Source organism: Microplitis mediator, chromosome 9 (assembly GCF_029852145.1).
Source record: "Microplitis mediator isolate UGA2020A chromosome 9, iyMicMedi2.1, whole genome shotgun sequence".
Lineage (NCBI taxonomy): Eukaryota > Metazoa > Arthropoda > Insecta > Hymenoptera > Braconidae > Microplitis > Microplitis mediator.
In genome coordinates, this window is record NC_079977.1 from 11,050,198 (window position 1) to 11,073,533 (window position 23,336).

General features: G+C 32.5%; 1 protein-coding gene across 3 annotated transcripts in view; it reads right to left on the bottom strand.

Annotated features, from left to right (window-relative positions):
* Positions 1-831: 831 nt before the first annotated feature.
* LOC130674949 (phenoloxidase-activating factor 2-like) overlaps positions 832-23,336 on the bottom strand; it is a 318,231-nt gene continuing 295,726 nt past the window's right edge. For all 3 annotated transcript variants that reach the window (XM_057480397.1, XM_057480395.1, XM_057480396.1), the window contains one exon: positions 832-1,388. In XM_057480397.1, the coding sequence (XP_057336380.1) occupies positions 1,209-1,388 (180 nt within the window). In that variant the 3' untranslated portion in view covers positions 832-1,208. The remainder of the gene's footprint in view (positions 1,389-23,336) is intronic.

Genomic DNA, 23,336 nt, shown 5'->3' on the forward strand with positions numbered 1-23,336 from the left:
ACCCCCGAAACCCCTGTAAATTTTAAAAATTGATCTATCGAACCGTTTTTTGGGAATCATCGATCGAAGTTTTGCTAAATAATTAAAGGAGCAAGTTTTATTCCTTTAATTGTGTAATCATAATCAAAATGAAAAAATTACTTTTTTTAGACTTTTCTCAAATGTTTGCATTGGTGACTCAGCAAATGGAAAGAAATGACAAAAAAAATAAAAAATTTCCAAAAAATGTCAAAAAAAATCGAAGAAAAAAAAATTGATACTTTTTTTTGACATTTTTTGGAAATTTTTTATTTTTTGTCATTTCTTTCCATTTGCTAGAAAGACAAAAAAGTTGGTATGATTTTGAACATAGTTTGGTTCACTACATTATTTATACGAAAAAAATAACATTTTTCTTCACTTTTCGTCGTCCAAATCTTTCAAACTAACCCTCTGATTTTGATGTTTAATTTGGTAGTTGGCTTGTTTTATTGAGTTCTAGAGCTGATAAAGTTTGGAGAATGATGGGTTAATGCGTTCTAAAGATATTTGCGGAAAACCTCGTTTTAATATTTCTTCCGCCAACGATATCTTTCGAATAGGTTATCCGATCGAGATGATTAAGGAAGCAATCAACGTGCTCTGTTATGACCCAGAGCTGATTAGATTTTGAAATCGATCGTTTAAGCTATTTTTAAGAAATAAAAAAAAACTATAAAGATTCAAGTAAATTTTTACTTTCGTTATTTTTAATCACCAATATCTTTTGAAATGATGAACTTATTTTGGGGTTGAAGGTGACATTCAATGTAGTTTCTTAACCACTGAAGTTCGTGGAAAAAATTTCATCAATTAGCTTAACAATTTGAATTTTATTAGAGAAAAACACTTTTTTGCAATTCTTTCGACAACTGGTTTTCTTGAATCAATTAACCGATTTTGATGGTTGGGGTAGCATTCGACGCGGCCTATTATGTTTTAGAGCTCGTTAGATAAAAGTTATCGGGAAAAAACATTTTTGAAAACAATTTATTTGTGAAATATCTCCAACCGTACCGTACTGTTTATGCTTAATTTCAAGAATTGTTGAAATCAATGAATCACTTCAAACGCCACCTCAAGAAGCCAAATCGGTTAATCCATTCGAAAGTTACAGAATATTTACATGCTTACGTACACACGTACGCTTGACATGCACACATATATTTATATACATATAATGAATGAGTTTAATTAAGATTATTTCCAAACAACTGTTCGTCTATCCACTGTCGAGCATTTGCCACGTTACTATATACTCCAGGGATCCCATTTTCTCCACACCCTATACCCCACGCAACTATTCCAGCTTGAGCATAACGTTCCGGGTCATTTTGCAGTGGGCAAACAAGAGGGCTTCCTCCATCACCCTGAAATATAAAATTAATTTTTTTAATTTATTATTAATACTAGTTTCATAACTTCAAGATTATAATAATGCTAGATTGTTATGTAATTTTCAAATTCTTTTAACTCTAGAAAAATCATTTGGTTAACAATGAAAAAAGTTAGAATCAAAATCCTTTTTAGAGAAATAAACTATAATCAGTCCAAGCGGCGGAAAATGATTTTTCACTGAAAATCGGAAAAGTTAAAATTACCCGTAACTTTTTACTTAGTTTTTTCTAAAATCAAAGACAGGCTCTCTAGCGTAACTTTAAGAGGGCACTTGTCACGATATTTAAATATCGCGGCATCTTCGCATTAGGTCGGAGAGGAGCAACAGATGGCAGCACACGCTGCTCAACACGTCTCGAATATTATTATTATTATCATTACTATTATTATTATTATTCTATGTATTATTTTATTTTATTTACTGTGACTTTATTATTTGTTTAATTTCCTAGGTAAAAATTGTGGCTAAATCAGTAAAATTTACTGAATTTTATAAACTGATAAATGGATTTTATGGCCGCTGGGATAAATAATTGCGCATTTATTTATTTGATTATATGATTATAATTATTATTATTTTGGTTGGTTGACGCATGCGCGTCAACGCAACAGTTGGCATCAGTAAATTTATTTATTATAAATAAATTTACTAGTTTTTATAACGAAACCAATGCGAGATTTATCGGTAAATGATGTTAATAATTGGCTCTGAAATGTACGAATGGTCATTTAATGTCGGGAATGGGGCAAATTACACTAAAACAAGTCATGCATCATGTTGGTGTTGATGAGAAAATTAACATGCGACAGGTATAGTTCTCCATTGTTCTGAGTGAGAAAAATCATAAGATGGCGTCGGCCGGAGTGCCGGCGTGAGAAACACGTGCTGCCGTGGTCAGACGTGGATAATCACTTGTAAGAGTAAGGTGTGTTGCTGTTGCTGGGAATAAATTTTATTGAGACGCCATTTGGGCATATTTATATAATTGAAAAGTATTGGCCATTTGGCAAGTAAAATTGTTTGAGTGTTTTTTGCAATAATCATTGTTGACAGTAATAATTAACACCAATGGAACCTGTCAGCATTATCTATTACGACGAAGACTGTAAGTACCTTTGTGCTTTATTCATTGGCATGTAATTTGTCCTGCGTTAGTGGCCATTCGTATATATCTTACGTATGAGTGAGAGAGAGCGCAATACTTGCAGTAAAGTTCAATATAGATATAGATATTTGCGTACTTGTTTGTCCTGGCGATAAATTTTTATCCAAAACTTAGAAGTTGATAATTTATTATTATATTATAAATAATTATTGGTGGCCATTATATGATTTGACGGTAAATAATTTAAATATTGACAGTTAGTATTGTTATAGTATTAAATAATTATTGGTGACCGTTATATGATTTGACGGTAAATAATTAATGATATTTACATTTATTATTATTATATTATTGAATAATTATTGGTGACCGTTTACACGATTTAAAGGAAAATAATTAATAACTAATAATTAATAATTAATCATATCTTGAATATTATTGGAAAATATTCTACAATTATTTAAATATCATCAGTGTTTGTGTTATTATTTTTGCGTTATATATTTAATATTATTATCCGTGATCAGAAATTATTTGCGATAAATATTACATTGGTGTAATTATTATTTGTGAGCAGTTATTTTTATTTTGCGTTGATTATTTACAGTTATTTGTTTATTATTTATAAACACTGGTGATTATTTGCTGTAACTATTTACAAGTATTATCAGCGATTATTATTGGCGCTAAATAGTTACAAGTGCTTAAAGTATTATTATTTTCTGCATATTCTATAATTAATATGTGTGATAAAATTATATTGTGCGCATAATAATTACTATTATTAATTATTTATATTTATTTGCTATCACGTGCGAGTGATAGCAAGTCGAACATTTTTTATTGTTTGCGTTACTTGACTATTGGTCAAGAATTTATGTTGAAGTGAACTGTTATTATTTACATTGTTGTTTGTTGTTTTTATATACCCGCTGAAACATTTTTATAATTTAAAATATATCGGGTTGTTAAATGGCTACCAACCCGGGATTTATTTAATTTTATTATTTATTTATTGCATACTATCTCTTTCTTGCTATCCTTTTCCAACACCTGAAACTGCTCTCTGATTTTATTATTACATTTTTCATTTTCATTTCTTTATTTATTGTTGATTATATTTTGTTCGTGGGGTACACGAACTGGCGCCCGATTCGGTTATCTAACCCAGCCTGAGAAGAGCTGTGTGTCCAGTGGGGATCGTGGGCATCTCCAAGGGATATTTTTGTTTTTTGTTTATATTTTTATTTTCAGTTTTTACCATCGGTGGGCCATAACGGCTATTTTGTACACACCACACTCCGCTGTGGGTTGTGACGAATAGTAGTGAACGTTATACACTATTTTAATTTTAATTCCACTTCTAATTAACCTGTAAAAATTTATTTTTCCATCGAAAGATTAATTTCTCGAAAGCTATTCAATATTTTCAAAGAAAAAATACAATTTCTGTAACACTAATTTTGATGCTTTTTTAATAAGCTTAAATTTCTGCCCCTAAACTGATGGTTTTGAATATTTCTCCCCTCGCGGTTTTAATGATACGGGTTAAATACTGTCTTAAAAGGTCACAAACTTAGCCCTGGTTAAAAATACTGATTGAAAAGAATTAAAAATGATGAAATCCGAATTCTTTTTAATCATTTCAATTATTTTGTTTGTATATATAGATATACAGTTTGCATGGAGTGGCCGCTTCTCAATTCTTTTCAATCAGTATTTTTAACCAAGGAGTCGATAGCAAGTAGTTTGACCATATTCATACGGTATATTTCTGAAATTTGATGACGGTGTTCCTACAGAGCTTCTACTGCATTTATACGGAGCTTATACGGCATTTCTACCGTATTAATACGTTATTTTTGCCATAATAATACGTTACTTCTACTGTATTAATATTTCTATAATATTAGTATTTCATTTCTATAATATTAATACGAAATTGCTACCGTAATGATATGGCATTTGTACTGCAATAATATCGCATTTCTACTGTAATAAGTCGACATTGTTACCGTAATTATATTTCGAGCCTCGTTCTCGAGATTACAATAGTAATCGACTGTATTTTACCATGTAGTTACCCTTCGTCCACGCTAGATGCCACAACGTTTAGAGTCCCAAAAGAAAAAACTTGGTCTATTCCCCTTCCTTGGCGTATATACCTCATATCTTTTCGTTGTGCGCTAGAGAAACGACGTATTAGAGAGAGTACTTGAGACGTACATCAACCTTTTTGTTATTTTTCTTAAAATTAAAATAAAAAGTGTTAGTTTGAAAAGTTTGTGTTGTTAGTTAGTGGTTTAATTATATAATAAACTTGCCGAAAAGGAAGAATAATGATACAATCGTCACAGAATTACAAAAGCAGATCAAGTTGATGCAAGAGCAGCTTGACGTCGTACGGCCGAAGGATCAGCCATCGGACGCAGAAGCATCGGATACCGAATCTGATACATCAAAAAATGATGGACAACAGATTGATTGAATCCCATCTTCTCAAGGTAAAAAAAAATAATAATAATAATAATAATAAATTAATTAAATAATAAAATAAAGGCTTGCACGAGAGGCAAGATTATGTTAGTATATCATAGTCCAATAGTGTTTGTGCTGCTGGCACAACGAGGTGGCGACGCTGGCTAACGAACCTGCACGAGAGGCAGGACATGTTAGACCTTATGCCTGAGGAGCTGGTACAAGAGACAAGACAGCTCAGAGTTATTTGCTAATGAATTTGGACGATAGGCAAAGCATATTAGACAAGACTTTACTAATTTGGTACTTTTTTCTGGGTTTCTAAGGTAATAATAATGACGAGAATAAGGAGAACGAGGATCAGATTGATAATCAAAACGATGATCAAGACCCAAAGAAACAACCGATAGAAGAAGTTCAATCAAGCAGTAGTAAATCTTTAAGTGACGAAGTGCTCAAAGTGTTGGGTGATGACCTATTAGCCTCAAAGGCCATTAATATACAATTATACTCGTCATTATCAACAAGGTGGAAATACTGGGTAGCTAATGGTGTACCAAAGCAAGAAATGAAAGAACTTTTAACCAAATGCGCAAGACAAGAGGGCTTGGAGGCACCTAAACTTAATCTCGATGTTATCTCTGATCTGGGAGAATCAGCTATTAAACGTGACAATTACATAACCGAAAATCAAAAATCGGTCAGCTCAGCATTGTCTCCGGTAGGATCAGCTTTATCAATGTTACCAGAAGAAGATGAGAGTATTGATAAAGATTCAGTGATGCAGTCAAAATGCTGATTGATTTGCACTTTAGGCTCTCAGAATCCAGGAAAGCCTTTATCCTACCAGGGTTAACTAAACAGAGTGAAGAGGTCCTGGCTACCACCAAGATGGATGAGTTCCTGTTCGAAAAAAAATTTCGGACAAGCTTAAAGAGGCTAGGGCTCTGGTCAAATTAAGTCAGAACATGAGATACCAGCAGCAATCAAAGACATCAGGTCATAATACAAGGCAAAATTTAAACGGGAAAAGCCTGTCGGTGAAGAGACCTTTCTCCAACCCGGCAGGCTTCTCCAGTCCAGTGAGTCAAACCAGACTTCGTCTATTCTTCAAGTCGAAGCAACAGTTCGTCAACCCCAGAGCTCAAACTTCAAGGATGAACAAGTTCAGAAACAGGGGCAAATAAATATCGATGTAAGTGCTATAGGAGGTAGACTAAAAAATTTTTTGCCTTTTGGCAGAAAATTACAAAAAATGACTTTGTTTTAAATTGCACAAAGGGATAGAAAATAAAGATGTCGAAAAAAGTAATTCAAGATAATATCCCTCAGGTATCTATTCCAGAGTTAGAAGTAGACAGATATAAAGAGGCTGTCGAAACATTATTGAAAGAAGGAGCGATTGAATCGTGTAGTCCTGATCCAGATCAATTTATATCTTTTTTTTTCTGGTACCGAAACCTGACGGCTCTTATCGTTTCATTTTAAATCTTAAGAAATTCAATAAGTTTATAGATCCGGATCATTTTAAAATGGAGGATCTAAGAACAGTAACAAGACTAGTGTTCCCAGGTTCTTTCATGGCTACAATAGATGTTGAAGACGCTTATTACTTAGTACCGATTCATGACTCTAGTAGAAAATTTCTACGATTTTATTTCTTAGGAAAATTATTTCAATTTAAATGTTTAGTTTTTTGGTTATGCAACAGCCCTTTAGTGTTTACAAAAAATTTAAAACCAGTTATGAAAACTTTAAGAGCTAGAGGGTTTTCATCGGTAATATACCTAGATAATATTATGAGTATAGAACAGGATTTTGACAAGTGTCAAACAAATGTTCAGGAGTCTGTAAAATTATTAGTCATTAGGGTTCTTAATAAATAAAAAGAAATGTAACCTTTTACAGAGTAACAGATGCAAATTCTTGGGCTTTATTGTTGATTCTAAACAATGTACTGTAGAATTAACAGAGGAAAAGAGAAAAAGGTTAGGAGATTTAATAACAGAATTTTGTAATAAGAAAAGATGTTCGATGTTATAATTTTTAAGATTATCTGGTAAACTAGTTGCAGCATGCCCAGCACTAGATTACAGCTAGTTATACACAAAGATCTTGGAAAGAGAAAAACTTTTAGCACTAGCTCAAAATAATAATAACTATAATAGCATAATGAAACTGTCAACTGTGATCCTACTTGACCTTCAGTGGTGGAAGGACAGGGTGAGAGAAGGGAAGAGTCTTATAAAAACAGGAGATTTCAAATTAACAATTTTTACAGATGCGTCTAATTCATGTTGGAGGGCAACAGACAAAATTAATAAAATTCAAGGTTTTTGGAATTACCATCAAAAACACTGGCACATAAATTATAAAGAACTTTTTACAGTTAGAATTGCACTAGAATCGTTGGCAAATGGCATGAGTCATTGTCAGATCTTATTAAGAATTGACAACACGACTGCCATTGCTTATATAAATAAAATGGAAGGCACAAAATTTTAGAAATATAATTTGTTAGCTCGATCGATTTGGCAATGGGCGGAAAAAAGAGGGATTTTTCTATTTGCTTCATACATAGCATCTAAAGACAATGTAGAAGCTGATACATTGTCCAGATTAAAAAATGAAGATACAGAGTGGGAATTGGCAGATTTCGCGTTTCAGAAAATTATAAATCAATTAGGCAGCGTAGATATAGACTTATTCGCATCTAATAGAAACACAAAGTGTAAAAGGTTTTTCTCTTGGTTTCCTTGTGGTCAAGCTGAAGAAATTGACGCTCTTACGGTCAAATGGACTGAGTTAAACTTCTATGCATTCCCACCTTTCTCTTTGATCCTCAGAGCTCTAGTTAAAATTAAGACTGATAAAGCAGCGGGAATAATAGTGGTACCAGACTGGTCTAACCAGCCATGGTACCCACTTTTTAAATCCTTACTAGTCAGTAATGAAATAAAATTTAAGCCAGATACTAATTTATTATTATCCGCATGTAGGACAAAACAACATCGCAGGGCGAATCAGATGAGTTTGATTGCAGGCAGAGTGTCCGCGAAACATATGTAAGAAGAGGTGTTCCTATAGAAGCTGCAGACATCGTGATGGCTTCTTTGTCAACGGCTACCATGAAGCAATATGCTTCAATATTAAAACAATGGTCATAATATTGCAAGCTAATAGGTTCTGATTTCTTTAACCCAGATCAAAAAATGTTGTTACAGTTTTTAACGCAAAAATTTAATGAGGGGGCCTCGTATGGAACCTCGAACACATATAGATCAGCGATATCTCTACTTTCAAGCGATAAAGTTGGAGAGAGCCCAATGATAAGTCGCTTTTTTAAAGGTGTTTTTAAGATGAGACCAACAGAAACTAAATACTCGCACACCTGGGATGTTGCAATAGTGTTAAAATACGTAGAAAAATGGTTTTCACTAAATAATCTATCGACAATCAAATATTTGCAAAATCCATATTACAAAGATAGTAATTAAAGGTCCGAGTTTAGCAGAATACTTTTACATCAAATAATCATTTTGTGTACTGTTGTATTAATCATATGTTACATTCCAAAAAGGTTAAATAAATAAAAATATAAAAATAAAAATTGTTGTCTCTAAATAACTACATAGTGATATACAGTCGATTACTATTGTAATCTCGAGAACGAGGCTCGAAATATAATTGAAGGATCAAACGAGCCCGCCGAAGGCGGGCGAAATTCGATCTTGATTGTATGAAGAGCCTCGTTCGAAGAGATTACAATCCCTCCCGGAGAAAAATTGTCGGAAAATTTATTCCCGTTCCCTAAATCCCGTAATGGACAAACAATTTTCTATTTTTAATGAAAACTATCTTACTTACTCTAAAAAATATGAGGTATATACGCCAAGGAAGAGGAATCGACCAAGTTTTTTCTTTTGGGACTCTAAACGTCGTGGCATCTAGCGTGGACGAAGGGTAACTACATGGTGATATACAGTCGATTACTATTGTAATCTCTTCCATCAAGGCTCTTCATATAATTAAGATCGAACTTCGCCCGCCTTCGGTGGGCTCGTTTGATCCTTCAATAATACGTCATTTCTACAGAATTCTTATGGCATTTCTACGAAGTTCACACGATAATTCTATTAATTCAATAACGTGTTTATACGGAATTTATCCAGTCCAAGGTAAAAAAAATTATGTATAATTTTTTTTAATAAATTATTTAGTAAATTAATAAAAAATATTAATAATAAATGTCTTTATATAACTATATAAATAGATTATTTTAGAAAGTATTATGTGACTTCTACAATTTTTATCATACAGCAGAGGCTTCATATACTTTTCATAAAAATATTTTTTTATTCAGTTCAAGTTCAAATTCAGAGATGAATTATTCATGGAAATATTGATAATAAATATTATCGTCATTGTGTAATATAGGATGTACTATATTACCATGAAAAAAATAGTTATCAATCTGTCTAATAACGGAGGACTACCCGGGCCAGAATAGTCTCAAGTTTGGAATTTAACAGTTCTGAAATCAATTTCTTACCGAGGAAACTACAAGCGGTTTGGCGTGATCTCATGGCGAGCACCAAACTATTCTCACTGCTGCTGCCTAGCACCAGTGACTTCACTCTCCAGCATACATTGAAAATATAAAATAGACGTAAAATTCACAGATTATTGTGTTCACAACAAAATATAACTGACGGAATTAGATTATAATGGGAAATACATAAGTTATCTGGAATGAAAACAATTTTTTCTAAATTTTTTTATTCTATTCGAACTTTCGAGACTATCAAATTATTGGGAAAGATAGTCAAAACATAAAGTTTAAGGTCATCAATTAAAACTTTTTAGCCAAGCTTTCAGATACTTTTTACGGCTATTGTCTATGAGTATTATTTAGTTTTGAAGTTTTATGAACTAAAGAGTGGATAAAAACTGATTTTTTCGAAAAATCGTAGAAATGTTAAACAGCCGTAACTTCTAAACTAATCAAGCGATTGAGCCCATCTTTGAACTTAATCGTGATATTTACCCATAGAATAAGTGTGGGAAATTTCATAAGGATCAAAAGTCGGTTCTATTACATACGGTTCCGTCACTCGTAATCCGAAGACATTAAATCCGCGACAAAATATCCGAATGCATTTTATTTGATAGACAAAATACCCCGGACTAAATACTCGATAGATAAAACATCCCCGACAATGGTCAACACATATGCTTGGAATGGTACAGTACCCGATCATCGAAAACCATGAATTATTTTTCCACTGAAAATATACTTTTCTGAATAAGATTTATCGACAGGATATTTTGTCCCGGATTTCTTGTCTCTTGAATATATTTAGTCCAACCCGGGTAAAAAAAGAACAATCTACAAATAGACTCATGAAAGATCTACCACAGATCTTTCGCTATTAGATCTGCAAGAGATCTACCAGAAGTCTACCTAGGGCGACAAATTTTTCAAAAAACAGTATAGTCCATTAAAGACATCTGGAAGATCTTTGGAATATCCGTGAGCGAAAGATCTATTGTAGATCTTTGAAAGATTCGTGAGCGAAAGATTTGTGGGATTTTTCAAAAGTCTGGTGTAGAAAGATAAATTTTCGCTTGATTAATTTTGATAATTTAGCTAGAGACGGCTGTTCGTCGCACTCATTTGCAACATAACTTTTTTTTGACAATGGCTGTGAAAAAATTATCGCACATAATTCACTCCATTTTGAGGTTTTGTAATTAATCCGCGTTGTTCTTGACAATTCATTATACTCGGATACTCTACAATAAAAAAATGTTTGCTAAACATTACAAAAATACCTATCAAAGAACCAATTTACTTAAGCTGCAAAAAAATTTTAAATTAACCTTTGGCAAGACTGCTGTAGGTTTATTTTTTTATGCTTAGTAATTTTATATTAGCTACTTAATGCAGGGTTATGGTTAAAAAAAAAGTAAAAATAATTTATAAAAATCAAAAGCACTTCCACTTGAATAAAAATTCAAACGGATCTGGAATTAGAGTCTTATTTTGAAACTCTCACAATACCTTTATTTCGAATTAAAAATAAACAAAATTACAACAGTAACATTATAGTAAGCTTGCTTTAAGTAATCTTAAATAGTATATTACGTACCCAGGTCAGCAAAGAAAGATACGTCTCAGATCACATCTAATTGTAGGCTGAAGCGAAGCTTCGCTTCGGCCGATAATTACATGTGATCTGAGGCTTGTTTATTTACTGGCCAAGATCAGTATACTAATTTTCTGTTCGACAGAGCCAGAAAACGGCAACTTCATTCAGCGCAGTGGCCTAAAAGTCGGCGCTTTCTGGCCGGAGGACAGATTTTCACCACTACATCCAGAATATACTGAACGGCTTCTTGATTGTTCACGTGACCGATGATGACGATCAAAGGAACGACGGTTATGAGAAGATTTCTTGGAGTTATGATCAGACTGTCGATAATTGGGAGAATGATCTTGTAATTGATAGTACGTAGAAAAATAATGCGGAGACTGACTGGTAACATGCAATGACGATTCAGAAACATAAGATGATTTTGGTGTCATGATCTGCGAGTGGCAATGAGATGTTGTACTTGATGACTTTTTTAAACGTACTGGATTTTGTAAAGGCTTTGAAGGAACGTTATTAGTTCGCCTGATTGACGTAAACATTTGTGTAACGGCTCGCTTGAATTTCTCTAAACCCAGGCTTAGAATTTAATTTAACATATTCTGAAAAATTAAATTTTTTAATCCAAGAGCTTTTCTAAAAATGCCTAAAAAATAAAAACAATTTCTACTATCTTTCAGAATTCTATTATTGTTTCCTGAGTCGCTTACGGTGTTGAACGTATAGAAATTCATGATTCAGATTTTGTGAAAAATAAAAATGCCCCTGAAAGATACTAGCATGAAAAGCTCAAAAGCGTAGAACAGCTATCTCTTTGAGCTCGGAGAGCTCGAAATGACACGAAAATTATATTTTTGGGCTCGAAGAGCTCAAAAACGTAATAAATGTAGTTTTGAGTGCTTAATTAAGCATACTTATAAGTATGAAATTAGCGGAAAGTTGCAGAAATAGCTTTTAGGGTCAACCGTTTTTCTAATTTTTTGATCAGGGATAAAGCAATCAATACACAAGAAGAAAAATTTATCGGTTGATAGAACAAAATTTTCTTTTCTCAAAAAAACTCTTTTCTTGCTCCAAAACAAAGAGTCTAGATTTAACTGGAATTGCGACCAGTCAGCTGAACGCTAATATATATAGATGTATAATATACATAGTCAATTTCAAAGCATCCGAGAGAATGCTCTATACATTTTAACCCTCGGAAATGAATTAACGACTACTTGGAGTCATTCTCCTTTCACTTTCTTATCATTTGAACCCCTTGCGATTGTCTTAACTGCTAGAAATATTCCAGCTGGAAAATTTGAAAACTTCAAAAAAAAATTCTGAGTACACTTTACTCCGTCAAAAAAAATTGAAGCTTGTCTAGAGTCACCCTCACCTATGATTTTCATCGTTCTAAGCGTTTTCAACTGTCGGAACCACTGGAGATTCCAGGTGGAAAATTCAAAAAGCTTCCAAAAAAATTCTGAATATACTTTACTCTGCTAAAAAAAATCTGAGCTTGTCCAGAATCACCCTTGCCCTTTATCGCTATCTTTTCCAGCGTCTTCGACTGTCGGAACCACTGGAGATTCCAGCTGGAAAATTTGAAGGTGACTCCAGACAAGCTTAAATTTTTTTCATTGAGACAAAGTGTACTGAGAGTTTTTTTTGGAGCTTTTTCAATTTTTCAACTGGAATCTCCAGTGGTTCCGACAGTTGAAAATGCTTAGAATGATGAAAATCATAGGTGAGGGTGACTCTAGACAAGCTTCAATTTTTTTTGACGGAGTAAAGTGTACTCAGAATTTTTTTTTGAAGTTTTCAAATTTTCCAGCTGGAATATTTCTAGCAGTTAAGACAATCGCCTGGGGTTCAAATGATGAGAACGTGGAAGGAGAATGACTCCAGATAGTCGTTTATTTTTTTCCGAGGGTTAAAATGTATCGAGCATTATCTAGAAGGCTTTGAAATTGACTATGTATTTTAGGGTGGTTCAAAAAAAAATTAATATGATAACTAATGAATATAATTTTTTTTTTTCGCTCTTACCCCCTGAAACGTTAGTGGTTGTCGAGAAAAAATTCCTCACAAAAAATAGGCTTTCTAGCTCAATTCTAAGAGATCGCTATTTTAATTTTTATTTCCCATCTAAATAACATCTAAAAATTTACTTTTTCACTAAAAGTGTAATTACTCGTAAGCTGCTCAATATTTTTCAAATTTATCCAAAGATCTTCAAAGCTGATTTCTCAAGCTTTCCAAAACCCTGTGATTAGTCGAAATTATCATATTTGAAACGCCAATTGAAGCTATCTGAATAGTATCGATTTTGTATTTCAAAATGAAATTGTTAATTTCTATTTTTTTTTGCTAGCATCAATTGGCGAAAATTTTGACTCATCATAGGGTTTTGGAAAGCTCGAGGAATTAGCTTTAAAGATCTTTGGATAAATTTGAAAAATATTGAGCAGCTTACGAGTAATTACACTTTTAGTGAAAAAGTAAATTTTTAGATGTTAATTAGATGAGATATTAAAATTAAAATAGCGACGTTTAGAGTTGAGCTAGAGAGCCCATTTGTCGGGAGGATTTTATTCTCGACAACGTTTCAGGGGGTAAGAGCAAAAAAAAATTAAATTTTTTTTTTGAACCACCCTAATGTATATTATATATCTATATTAGGGTGCTTCATTTCGGAGCCAGATTTTTTTTTCAAGTGCATGTGAAAAAAACCATAGTTAAACACAAAAAAAAAATTTTCGAGCATGAAAAAAAATTCTGTCGATTACAGGCCTAGCTCATTGAAAAATTCGGTTTTCCCATTCAAATAACGTGAGAAAAATTTTTAACTTCCCGCTAAGAAAATCGACGATTTTCGAAAAATTGGGAAGTTATTGTTTTCACCCCGATTTCAGAAAGTCGAGTTTTCATCAGATGTCGAAGTTTTGAGGTCCTAGAAAGCTATTCTGACTATTGTCAGAATGATGTCCGAGTGTATGCGTATGTGTGTGTGCGTGTGTGTGTGTGTGTGTGTGTGTGTGTGTGTGTGTGTGTGTGTGTGTGTGTGTGTGTGTGTGTGTGTGTGTGTGTCGGAAATATTGGCGAATTACAAAAAAAAAAATTTTTTTTTCAGGTTTTTAAGAGATTTCTCAGAAACGACTTGAACGATTGACTTCAAAATTCAATCAGCCCTAGAACTTTATAAGCCATGTCGAATGCCACCTCAACCATCTCAATCGGTTAATTTGTTCTAGAGATATCGTTGGAGAAAGAAATGATAAAAAACGGTTTTTTTCGATTATCTTTGAAGTGACTCATCCGATCAATTTCAAAATTTAATCGACTGTAGAGTTCAAGAAAACGCGCCGATTGTCACCTCAAACGTCAAAATCCGTTGATTAGTTCAAAAGATATAGGCGCTGAAAAGTTGAAAAAATAACATAAAATGTTATTTTTTCCGGATAAATCAAAATATAATGTGCTAAAATGTGTCTGAAATCGTATCAACTCTTTCTCTTCATAGTCTCTTTCGATTATCAGATAATGTCATATAACTTGTTCCTTAGTTTTAAAGATATGTTTTCAAGCTCCTTGAGCTCGAGAACAGCGGGAAGTTTTGGGGCTGGCCCGCAGGGTCAACCGACGCCCAGATTTTTTTTTCAGCTTTAAGTATTTTCAATCTCGTTAACAAATCAATAGATCAAATAGACTAATACATATTTTTGTAGGAAATTGAACGCTCTACAAAAAAGGTCTGGGCATAATTTCGAAATACAAAACCATCGTTAATTGAATAGCTGAAGTTTGTTATTTGTTGAAATTTGTTATTTAACTATTCTTAAAATTAAGATTGAAAAATTGTTTATTTGAATGTTTTTTATTCATTTTAGAAAGTATTGCATTTCGAAATTATTTATTGAAGTTTTTTATTTTCTTCATGACTATTTCGTCATTAAAATCTATTTTCGTCTATTTGCTTTATGAAGCCAAGAGTCTCGACAAAAGCGCACTTAAAATGAAAGAAAGGGATTAAGATTGGGTACAGATTGTTCATTTATTTATGACCAAAATTCATTTACCGCTTACTTATTCCACGTACACTTTGTTGATAAATATTTTCGGTTGTTTTCTATGGAAAAGTGTTTCCAGATGGCCTTTGGGCCTTTACAATTACTCGCGTAGTCATTAAAAATACATTTAGGTGTTTGCTATTACATCTCAACGAATATCAAAACAAACAAGCCTAATCTTTTAAAGGCATTTCTTTACACTACATTATATCCCATCGCTCTAAGTTATTTAAAAAAAGAAAAAAAAAATCTGGTCGCCGGAAAAATTTAATTATAAAAAAAAAATGTATCAATAAAATATAACGTTCAGCAAAGCGGCTGAGGCAGCCGTTCGGCACGCGTGTGGCTCGGGCGATCACCGAAGTTAAGTAGCATCGAGCATGGTTACTATTTGGCTGGGTGACCGCTTAGCTACGCGTTGGGCTCGAACGAAGGTCTCTGATCGTTAGGCGCGGGATGAAGATCCAGTGATCGGTAAAGTGGGAATTTTATCGACCACTGGAGCTTCACCCAAACCGAAACTGTACTGGCTAGGTTTTCTCTGTGGTTTTCCTAGCCACTGCACCTCCATTGCACCAGGGAGGTAGCAGGGCATCACCGTAATGATGCAGTACAGTCATAAGCACAAGTCGGGCCACAGCCGCGAAAAAAAAAACATAAAAGGGACAGTCGAAAAAAGGGGAGTCTTGTAAAACACACTTGAGCAGTGCGATGCATGCGATGTGATACAAGTAAAAATAATAATAACAATATAACGTTCAGCATTTAGCTGGACGTAACACACTCACTTAATAAAATGCAATTTAAATTTTAAAAATAAAAAAACACGTATTACAACACTTGAAATAATTGTATTGTTTTGTCGTTTTATTGTTTATTTTGTATTGTTTCTTGAAAAGTACATGCAAAAACGATGGTTTTTTATTTAATGAGTATTTTGATTTGAACCATTCCCTAACAAGTTATCAGCAAAAAACTATAAAAGAGCGGTTTTTTTTCTAAATTCGATATCTTTTGATCCGGTTATTAAAAAATCTCAACATCTCCGAAAAAGAGATTTTTGACGGGTACAAAGAAATAATAATAAATTGAGGAAATCAAAAATTTTAATTTTTCAAACCGTCCGATTTGGCGTAGAATGCCCCTTATATATTGTGCAATATATCTGTTATGTCCAAATAATTTTTTTTTAATTTAATAATTATTTCTGAGCTCCTCTTTGCAAAGCACGCGAAAACGCAGCGTCAACTTTGTCATCTTTTAAGCGGCAGAGAATAGCGGGAGGATGACCGCAATAAGTTCAACGAATAAATAATACATAATGAACTGTCGTCACCGTCCACCAATGACGATAATAAAAAATTCCCTATCAATTGCCAAGCAAAAGTTTATAAAAAGCTTTAGCACCCATAGCTCAGGGCCAGTCCGTTCTTAATAACTTCTTGGTCCACCTGAACGGCGTCGATAGCCCGTAATCTTATTGCAGAAATCTTCCGACGTGGCAATAAGTAATCGCCGCTGATATAGGTATCCGGCTGATTAATTTCATGTAGGATATTATTTTATCAGTTACGATTTTTCCAAATTTCACTTCAATTAAACTGTAAATCGATCTAGGTATCCGGCTGATTAATTTCGTGTAGGATATTAATTTATTCATTTACAGAATTTACATCAATTAAACCGTGACCCGATCTAGGTATCCGGCTGATTAAATTCGTGGAGGATATTAATTTATTCATTTATGGTTGTTATTAATATATTAAATTGCCAATCGAGTTAGATACTTGGCTGATAATCGACTATCGTGTAGAGTATAGTTCATAATTGCAATTAAAAGATCCTCAAGGATCTATCCAGTCCGAGTGAACGGTAACACAAGTCACGTGAATTTGTGATCCCATCTCGTGCTGAGTTTTTGCGCATAAGAACCCCCTTTGAGTGTGAAAAGGACGCATTATGAATTAAAAATCTTACAAAAATATCTGTTGAAAATAAATAATATGAAAATACAAATTATATAAGAATGGTGAAAGATCATAGTGAGCGAGTGATGTTCAGTTAAAACGTTGTAATTTAAAATACACTTATCCAAAAAATTAAAGGAACAAGAAAATTTTATAAATTTTTTAGTGATTTTTGGAAGGCTGTATTTTCATGAAAAATGATCGTATCGAAAAAATTAAAAAAGCAAATTGAAGCTTAAAATCTCTACTTCAAAGATCTTCCAGCAAAATATTTTTTTGAGCCACGGGTTTTGCGGAATCATAAGAAAAAGGTCGAGACAAAATTTTTCTAAATTTTTTGGTTTTGTTTTTTAGGTCTACGTTGCCGGGAAAAATTTTTTCAAAAAAACGAATTTATGACTCGTTTAGGAAATTTATTCAGCTACAATTTGCTTTTTTTCGTTTCTCTGTACGACAATTTGCTGCTGAGATATCAGCCTTCAAATGAAAAAGGATCCTTTTGTCTTTGATAATTGATATCTCAGCAAGTAATGGTCACACAGTAATTTAAAGGGCAGTTTAATAAACTTGAATAAATTCCCTACAAGCTCCATTTTCGATTTTTTCAAAAAAAAAATTTTTTTCATCCTTGATATCCATTTGAAAAATCCACAAAAAATAGCCATTTTCTGGTTTTTTAGTCAACTTATCGCTACTCTGCAAATATTGATAAAAAAAATAATGTTTCCAGGTAATTTTACAGCTTAATGTACCCCCAAAAACCCTGGAAATTTTCAGATTGATCCATTGAACCGTTTGTCCAGACCGATTGCTCAAAGTTTTACAAAACAATTAAAGGAACAAGTTTTGTTCCTTAATTTGTGTAATCATTACCAAAATGAAAAAATTAATTTTTTTTGGATTTTCTTTCATTTTTGCGTTAGTTATTTAGTACATGTAAGGTAAAGAGGAAAAAAAAACTTTTCCAAAAAACGAGACCAAACAAGAATTTTTTTACATTTTTTTTTTACGTTTTATACGGGGGGTTTTTTTTTTTTTCGTTTTTCTGAAAAAAAATTTTTTTTTTCCTCTTTACCTTACATGTACTAAATAACTAACTCAAAAATGAAAGAAAATCCAAAAAAAATTAATTTTTTCATTTTGGTAATGATTACACAGATTACGGAACAAAACTTGTTCATTTAATTGTTTTGTAAAACTTTGAGCAATCGGTCTGGACAAACGGTTCAATGGATCCATCTGAACATTTCCAAGGTTTTTTGGGGTACATTAAGCTGTAAAATTACCTGGCAACATTATTTTTTTATCAATATTTGCAGAGTAGCGATGAGTTGACTAAAAAACCAGAAAATGGCTGTTTTTTGTGAATTTTTCAAATGGATATCAAGGATAAAAAAAAATTTTTTTTTTAAAAAATCGAAAATGGAGCTTGTAGGGAATTTATTCAAGTTTATTAAACTGCCCTTTAAATTACTGTGTGACCATTACTTGCTGAGATATCAATTATCAAAGACAAAAGGATCCTTTTTCATTTGAAGGCTGATATCTCAGCAGCAAATTGTCGTACAGAGAAACGAAAAAAAGCAAATTGTAGCTGAATAAATTTCCCAAACGAGTCATAAATTCGTTTTTTTGAAAAAATTTTTCCCGGCCCCATAGACCTAAAAAACAAAACCAAAAAATTTAGAAAAATTTTGTTTCGACCTTTTTCTTATGATTCCGCAAAACCCGTGGCTCAAAAAAATATTTTGCTGGAAGATCTTTGAAGTAGAGATTTCAAGCTTTAATTTGCTTCTTTAATTTTTTCGATACGATCATTTTTCACGAAAATACAGCCTTCCAAAAATCACTAAAAAATTTATAAAATTTTCTTGTTCCTTTAATTTTTTGGATAAGTGTACTTAACGAAAGATCAAGTTCATTACTCAAGCCGTTTGATTTTCATTCGAAACTAGTACATAAGATATCATCCTACTAACCCAGCCGCGCTCATTCTACCAACCGTACAGAAAGGCCGAGTGAGCTGTTTAGTTCTGCAGAGATAATAGCTGCCGCACTAGAAGAATTCATATCGAAAGGTAGGTGAAAGAACTATTCTTTTAGCATTTATGGAATATTTTTGGTTTATACACGAGTACCAGTCTCATTGGAGACGTTTGGGTTCTTAATATTCGAAAAGATCCACTATAAATAATAAGTTATAGTAAGATAATTTCTTCCTCGTGTTATTTATTGTTGTCCGCACGCTCCGACCCGCTTGTCTAAAATTACTATCGCTATTAAAAAGAGAAATCCCGGATAAATAATTGAAAGTTAAGCGGCGGACATAACATATCACATTATAATATTCATATATTTTATGAAATCCGCAGAAAAAAAAGATTTCTTGCCGCAAAAAAATTTATTTTGCACTACGAAATTTAACGCATTATAAATTAAATACAAGAATCGTCCTGGGGCGAGAATAGATTTATTTGGTCAAAAAACGATTCCTCGCACCAAGTAATTTATTCTAGTTCTACATAAATTTTTGTTTTCAATTTGCAATGCAAAAAATATCTTGGGGTAAGTAAAAATTTTCTTTAGGCGAGTAAAGATTTTTGTGTCAATTAATCCTTTTTTAGGTAGATTTCTTTAGAAATCGGCCTATTGCAATGGGGCTCATGATCGAATTATTAAAGAATTTTACCACCATATATCTTATTTTACCTAGTAGAGTCAAAAAATACCATCCACTCAAAAGTTTATATGTGTATGTATGCATGTATATATATATATATATATTGTAACGGGTTTTTCACCACCGGAGATCTACCCGAGTGAAATCCGAATACACTTACGATTTTTGGCAACCTTGTTCAAAATTAATTAAGTTGGGCGCCAGGTGATGTAACAATCACCAAATAAACAATTATCAAAAATGTCGACTCAGGGTGGTGGATCGGGGAAAGGTCAGGCACTTAAGATTACGATAAATAATTAATCAGAATTAACACAAAATAATTAGTCGTATATTGAACACAAAATAATAAATTGATCGGTATCACAAAAATAATCGGTTACAACAAAATATAAATGCCGTTGTCGGCTTGACTCGATATAAACAAAATTATCAGAAAAACTTCGTAGTTGATCGAAAAACACGATTAGTTCATTGCTCGGAGAAAACACAGTCGGTTGACGAAATTAAAATAAAATCATTTTATTTTTCACACAAAATACTTGACGAATGACGTCAGAGTATTGCAAACGTAAGACTCGACTGCGGTACGAATGAGACACGGATAATCCGGAATTCTCAGAATGGCTCGATGAAATAAAATAAAATATAAAATAATATTTAATTTCGGTACGCGTTCAATTTCACTATCACAAGTTATTACGCGAAATTAATTATTTTATTAATTAATTATTATTGCACTTCACTCGTTCATTAACAAATCGGTTGTACACTTTGTTCAGTTTCGGGCCGAGGCTTCGGCTTGTTCACTTGTTCACTTAATCGGTTATTTGTCGGTCGAAATTATTGGTCGCGATTAATTGTTCGTTGATCAAACTCGGATTGATCTTCAGTCGTAATTCAAATTGTTCGTACGTCGAGATCGAAATTGGTCGTTTGGTCGGGTTGAATTGTTCAAATAAAAATATAACGTGGCCGTTCAGTTCGGCGTCTGTCCCGGATCTCTCGTTTCAATCAAGACATTGGGTCGATTGCTCGGTCGAAGTCGAAATTTTTGATTCTAGATGTCACTAGAATTCGCTCACCGGATAATTATTTATTTTATTCAAATAATATTGAACCACGGGTCGAGGTCGAATTTCCTCATGTTACAATATATATATATATATATATATATATATATATATATATATATATATATATATATATATATATATATATACGATATAACGCGCCTTGTCATCACGATAGCGCCCGCAATTCCTAACGGATCTTAATGAAATTTTATTCACTTATATATTGGACGATTACCTTGATCAAGTTAGAAGATGAGCCCAATCGGTCAATTAGTTTGGAAGTTGTGGGTGTTTCAAATTTTTTCTGATTTTCATAAAAATGAATTTTCTGGCTTTATCCTAAAATAACTTTTGAACCGAAAATGATAACTCAAATCTGTAAAAAGTATCTCAAAATTTAAAGGATTAGCTTTAATTTTCACTGTAATACTTAATTTTTCAAAACATTTTTTCTAACAATTTGATGATATCGAAAATTTCACAAAAAATAATAAAAGCTTATTTTTGCAGCTTACCCTTCTAATAACTTCGAAATGATATGACATACCTCAATCCCTTGAAATATTCGTGTTGTAGCTTTAAAGAAATATCTTATTTGATATAATAATCATAGTCTTTGATTTAACAAAAGCATTTGATTATGTAAACCCAAAAGTTCTATAGAGCACTTTGATTGAACTTTGATTCTCTGTCAAAACAATAAGCTGGTTTTTCTCTTACTTAACAAATAGAAGTCAAGCAGTTTTGAATAACGATGGTTTACCAACTGAATTCTTAGAAACTACGTCTGGTGTACCTCAAGGCTCAGTCTTAGGACCCATTCTGTTTCTGCTAGTCATGAACTCAGTTGCGAAGCGGCTTATATACTCAAAATATGGATTATTCGCTGATGATATGTATATTTATATGCACCTTTATTATTATCAGTTGTACGGTGCAATCAGATTGATAACTATCAACGCTCAAGCGGTTGCTGATTGGGCCAGTAATAATGGATTAGAAATCAACGTAACGAAGACAAAGGCTATGCTCTTGGGCTCGAGTGCCAAACTAAAAAAGATTCAACATGAAATTTTGCCCCCTATCGTTGTAAATGGTATAGTGATTCCCTTCACAGATTCGGCCAAGTGTCTGGGACTTCATATTACAAACACACTATCTTGGAATCTTCATATTTCAAAAACGATCAGTAAAATAAATTCAGCATTATATAGTCTTAAAATAAGGAAAAATATTTACACGACTGATATTAAGAAATTGTTAGTGTCAGCTACCATCTTACCTCTTATCGATTATTGTTCTATAGTGTTATCAAACTCAACTTTTGAAAATGACAAAAAACTACAACGTTCTTTAAATACTTCAATTCGATTTATTTATAACTTAAAACGAGATGAACACATAACACCATATAGACGCGGACTAGGTTGGCTTAGCATCAAGAGTCGTCGTATTTATTTTTTAGGTTGTTATTTTTATAAATTATTACTTGTTGGTAAACCCAGTTATTTACGAGAATTGTTCATTGAAGATATAGATGTAAGACGATCAGAAAGATTAGCAGTAAAGAAAAACAACATTAACTTTAAAATGCCAAATTTTTGTACAACTTATTATGAAACATCTTTTGTTGTTACTACAATTCGTCTATGGGAAGAATTACCAACTGAAATAATAAATGCGACTAGTCTTGAAGCATTCAAAAATAGATTGTTTGATTACTTATTTAAACTAGATATCTAAATTATCGTACGCTAATATTAAGTAATAGTCACTATAAAATATTCATATCAGTTCTTCATTTAAATTTATTAGAAATCGTATGAAGTTAGCGGAAAATATTTACCGTAAATTACGAGGTAGGGCATTTATTTGTTAGTTAAGAAATTTTGTAAATAAACTAAGACGTCTTTTGAAATCATTATCTCAGTTAAATCAAAACCTAAATTATTAAAATAATGAATTGAAATTGAATCGATTCATATTAAAATAAATAGTTTATATCAATAATGTATATCATTAAATCTTGTACTGTATATTATTAAGAAAAAAAAAAAAAAAAAAAATGTAATTTTGTGTTTGCCATTCGGCCATTATCGCCTTGGCATAAATAAAAATATCTATCTATCTATCTATCTATCTAGTTTTTTATTATTTATTAAATAATTTTGTGGGTGTTTGAAATTTTTTTTTAATCGTCATGGAAATGAATTTTCTGGCTTTATCTGTAAATGACTTTTAAACCGAAAATGATAACTTAATTCTGTAAAAAGTATCTTAAAATTTGCACGATTAGCTTTAATGTTCACTATATTACTTGTTTTTTTAAAGATCTTGTCTAACAATTTGATGATTTCGAAAATTTCACAAAAAATAGAAAAAGCTTATTTTTGCAGCTTACCC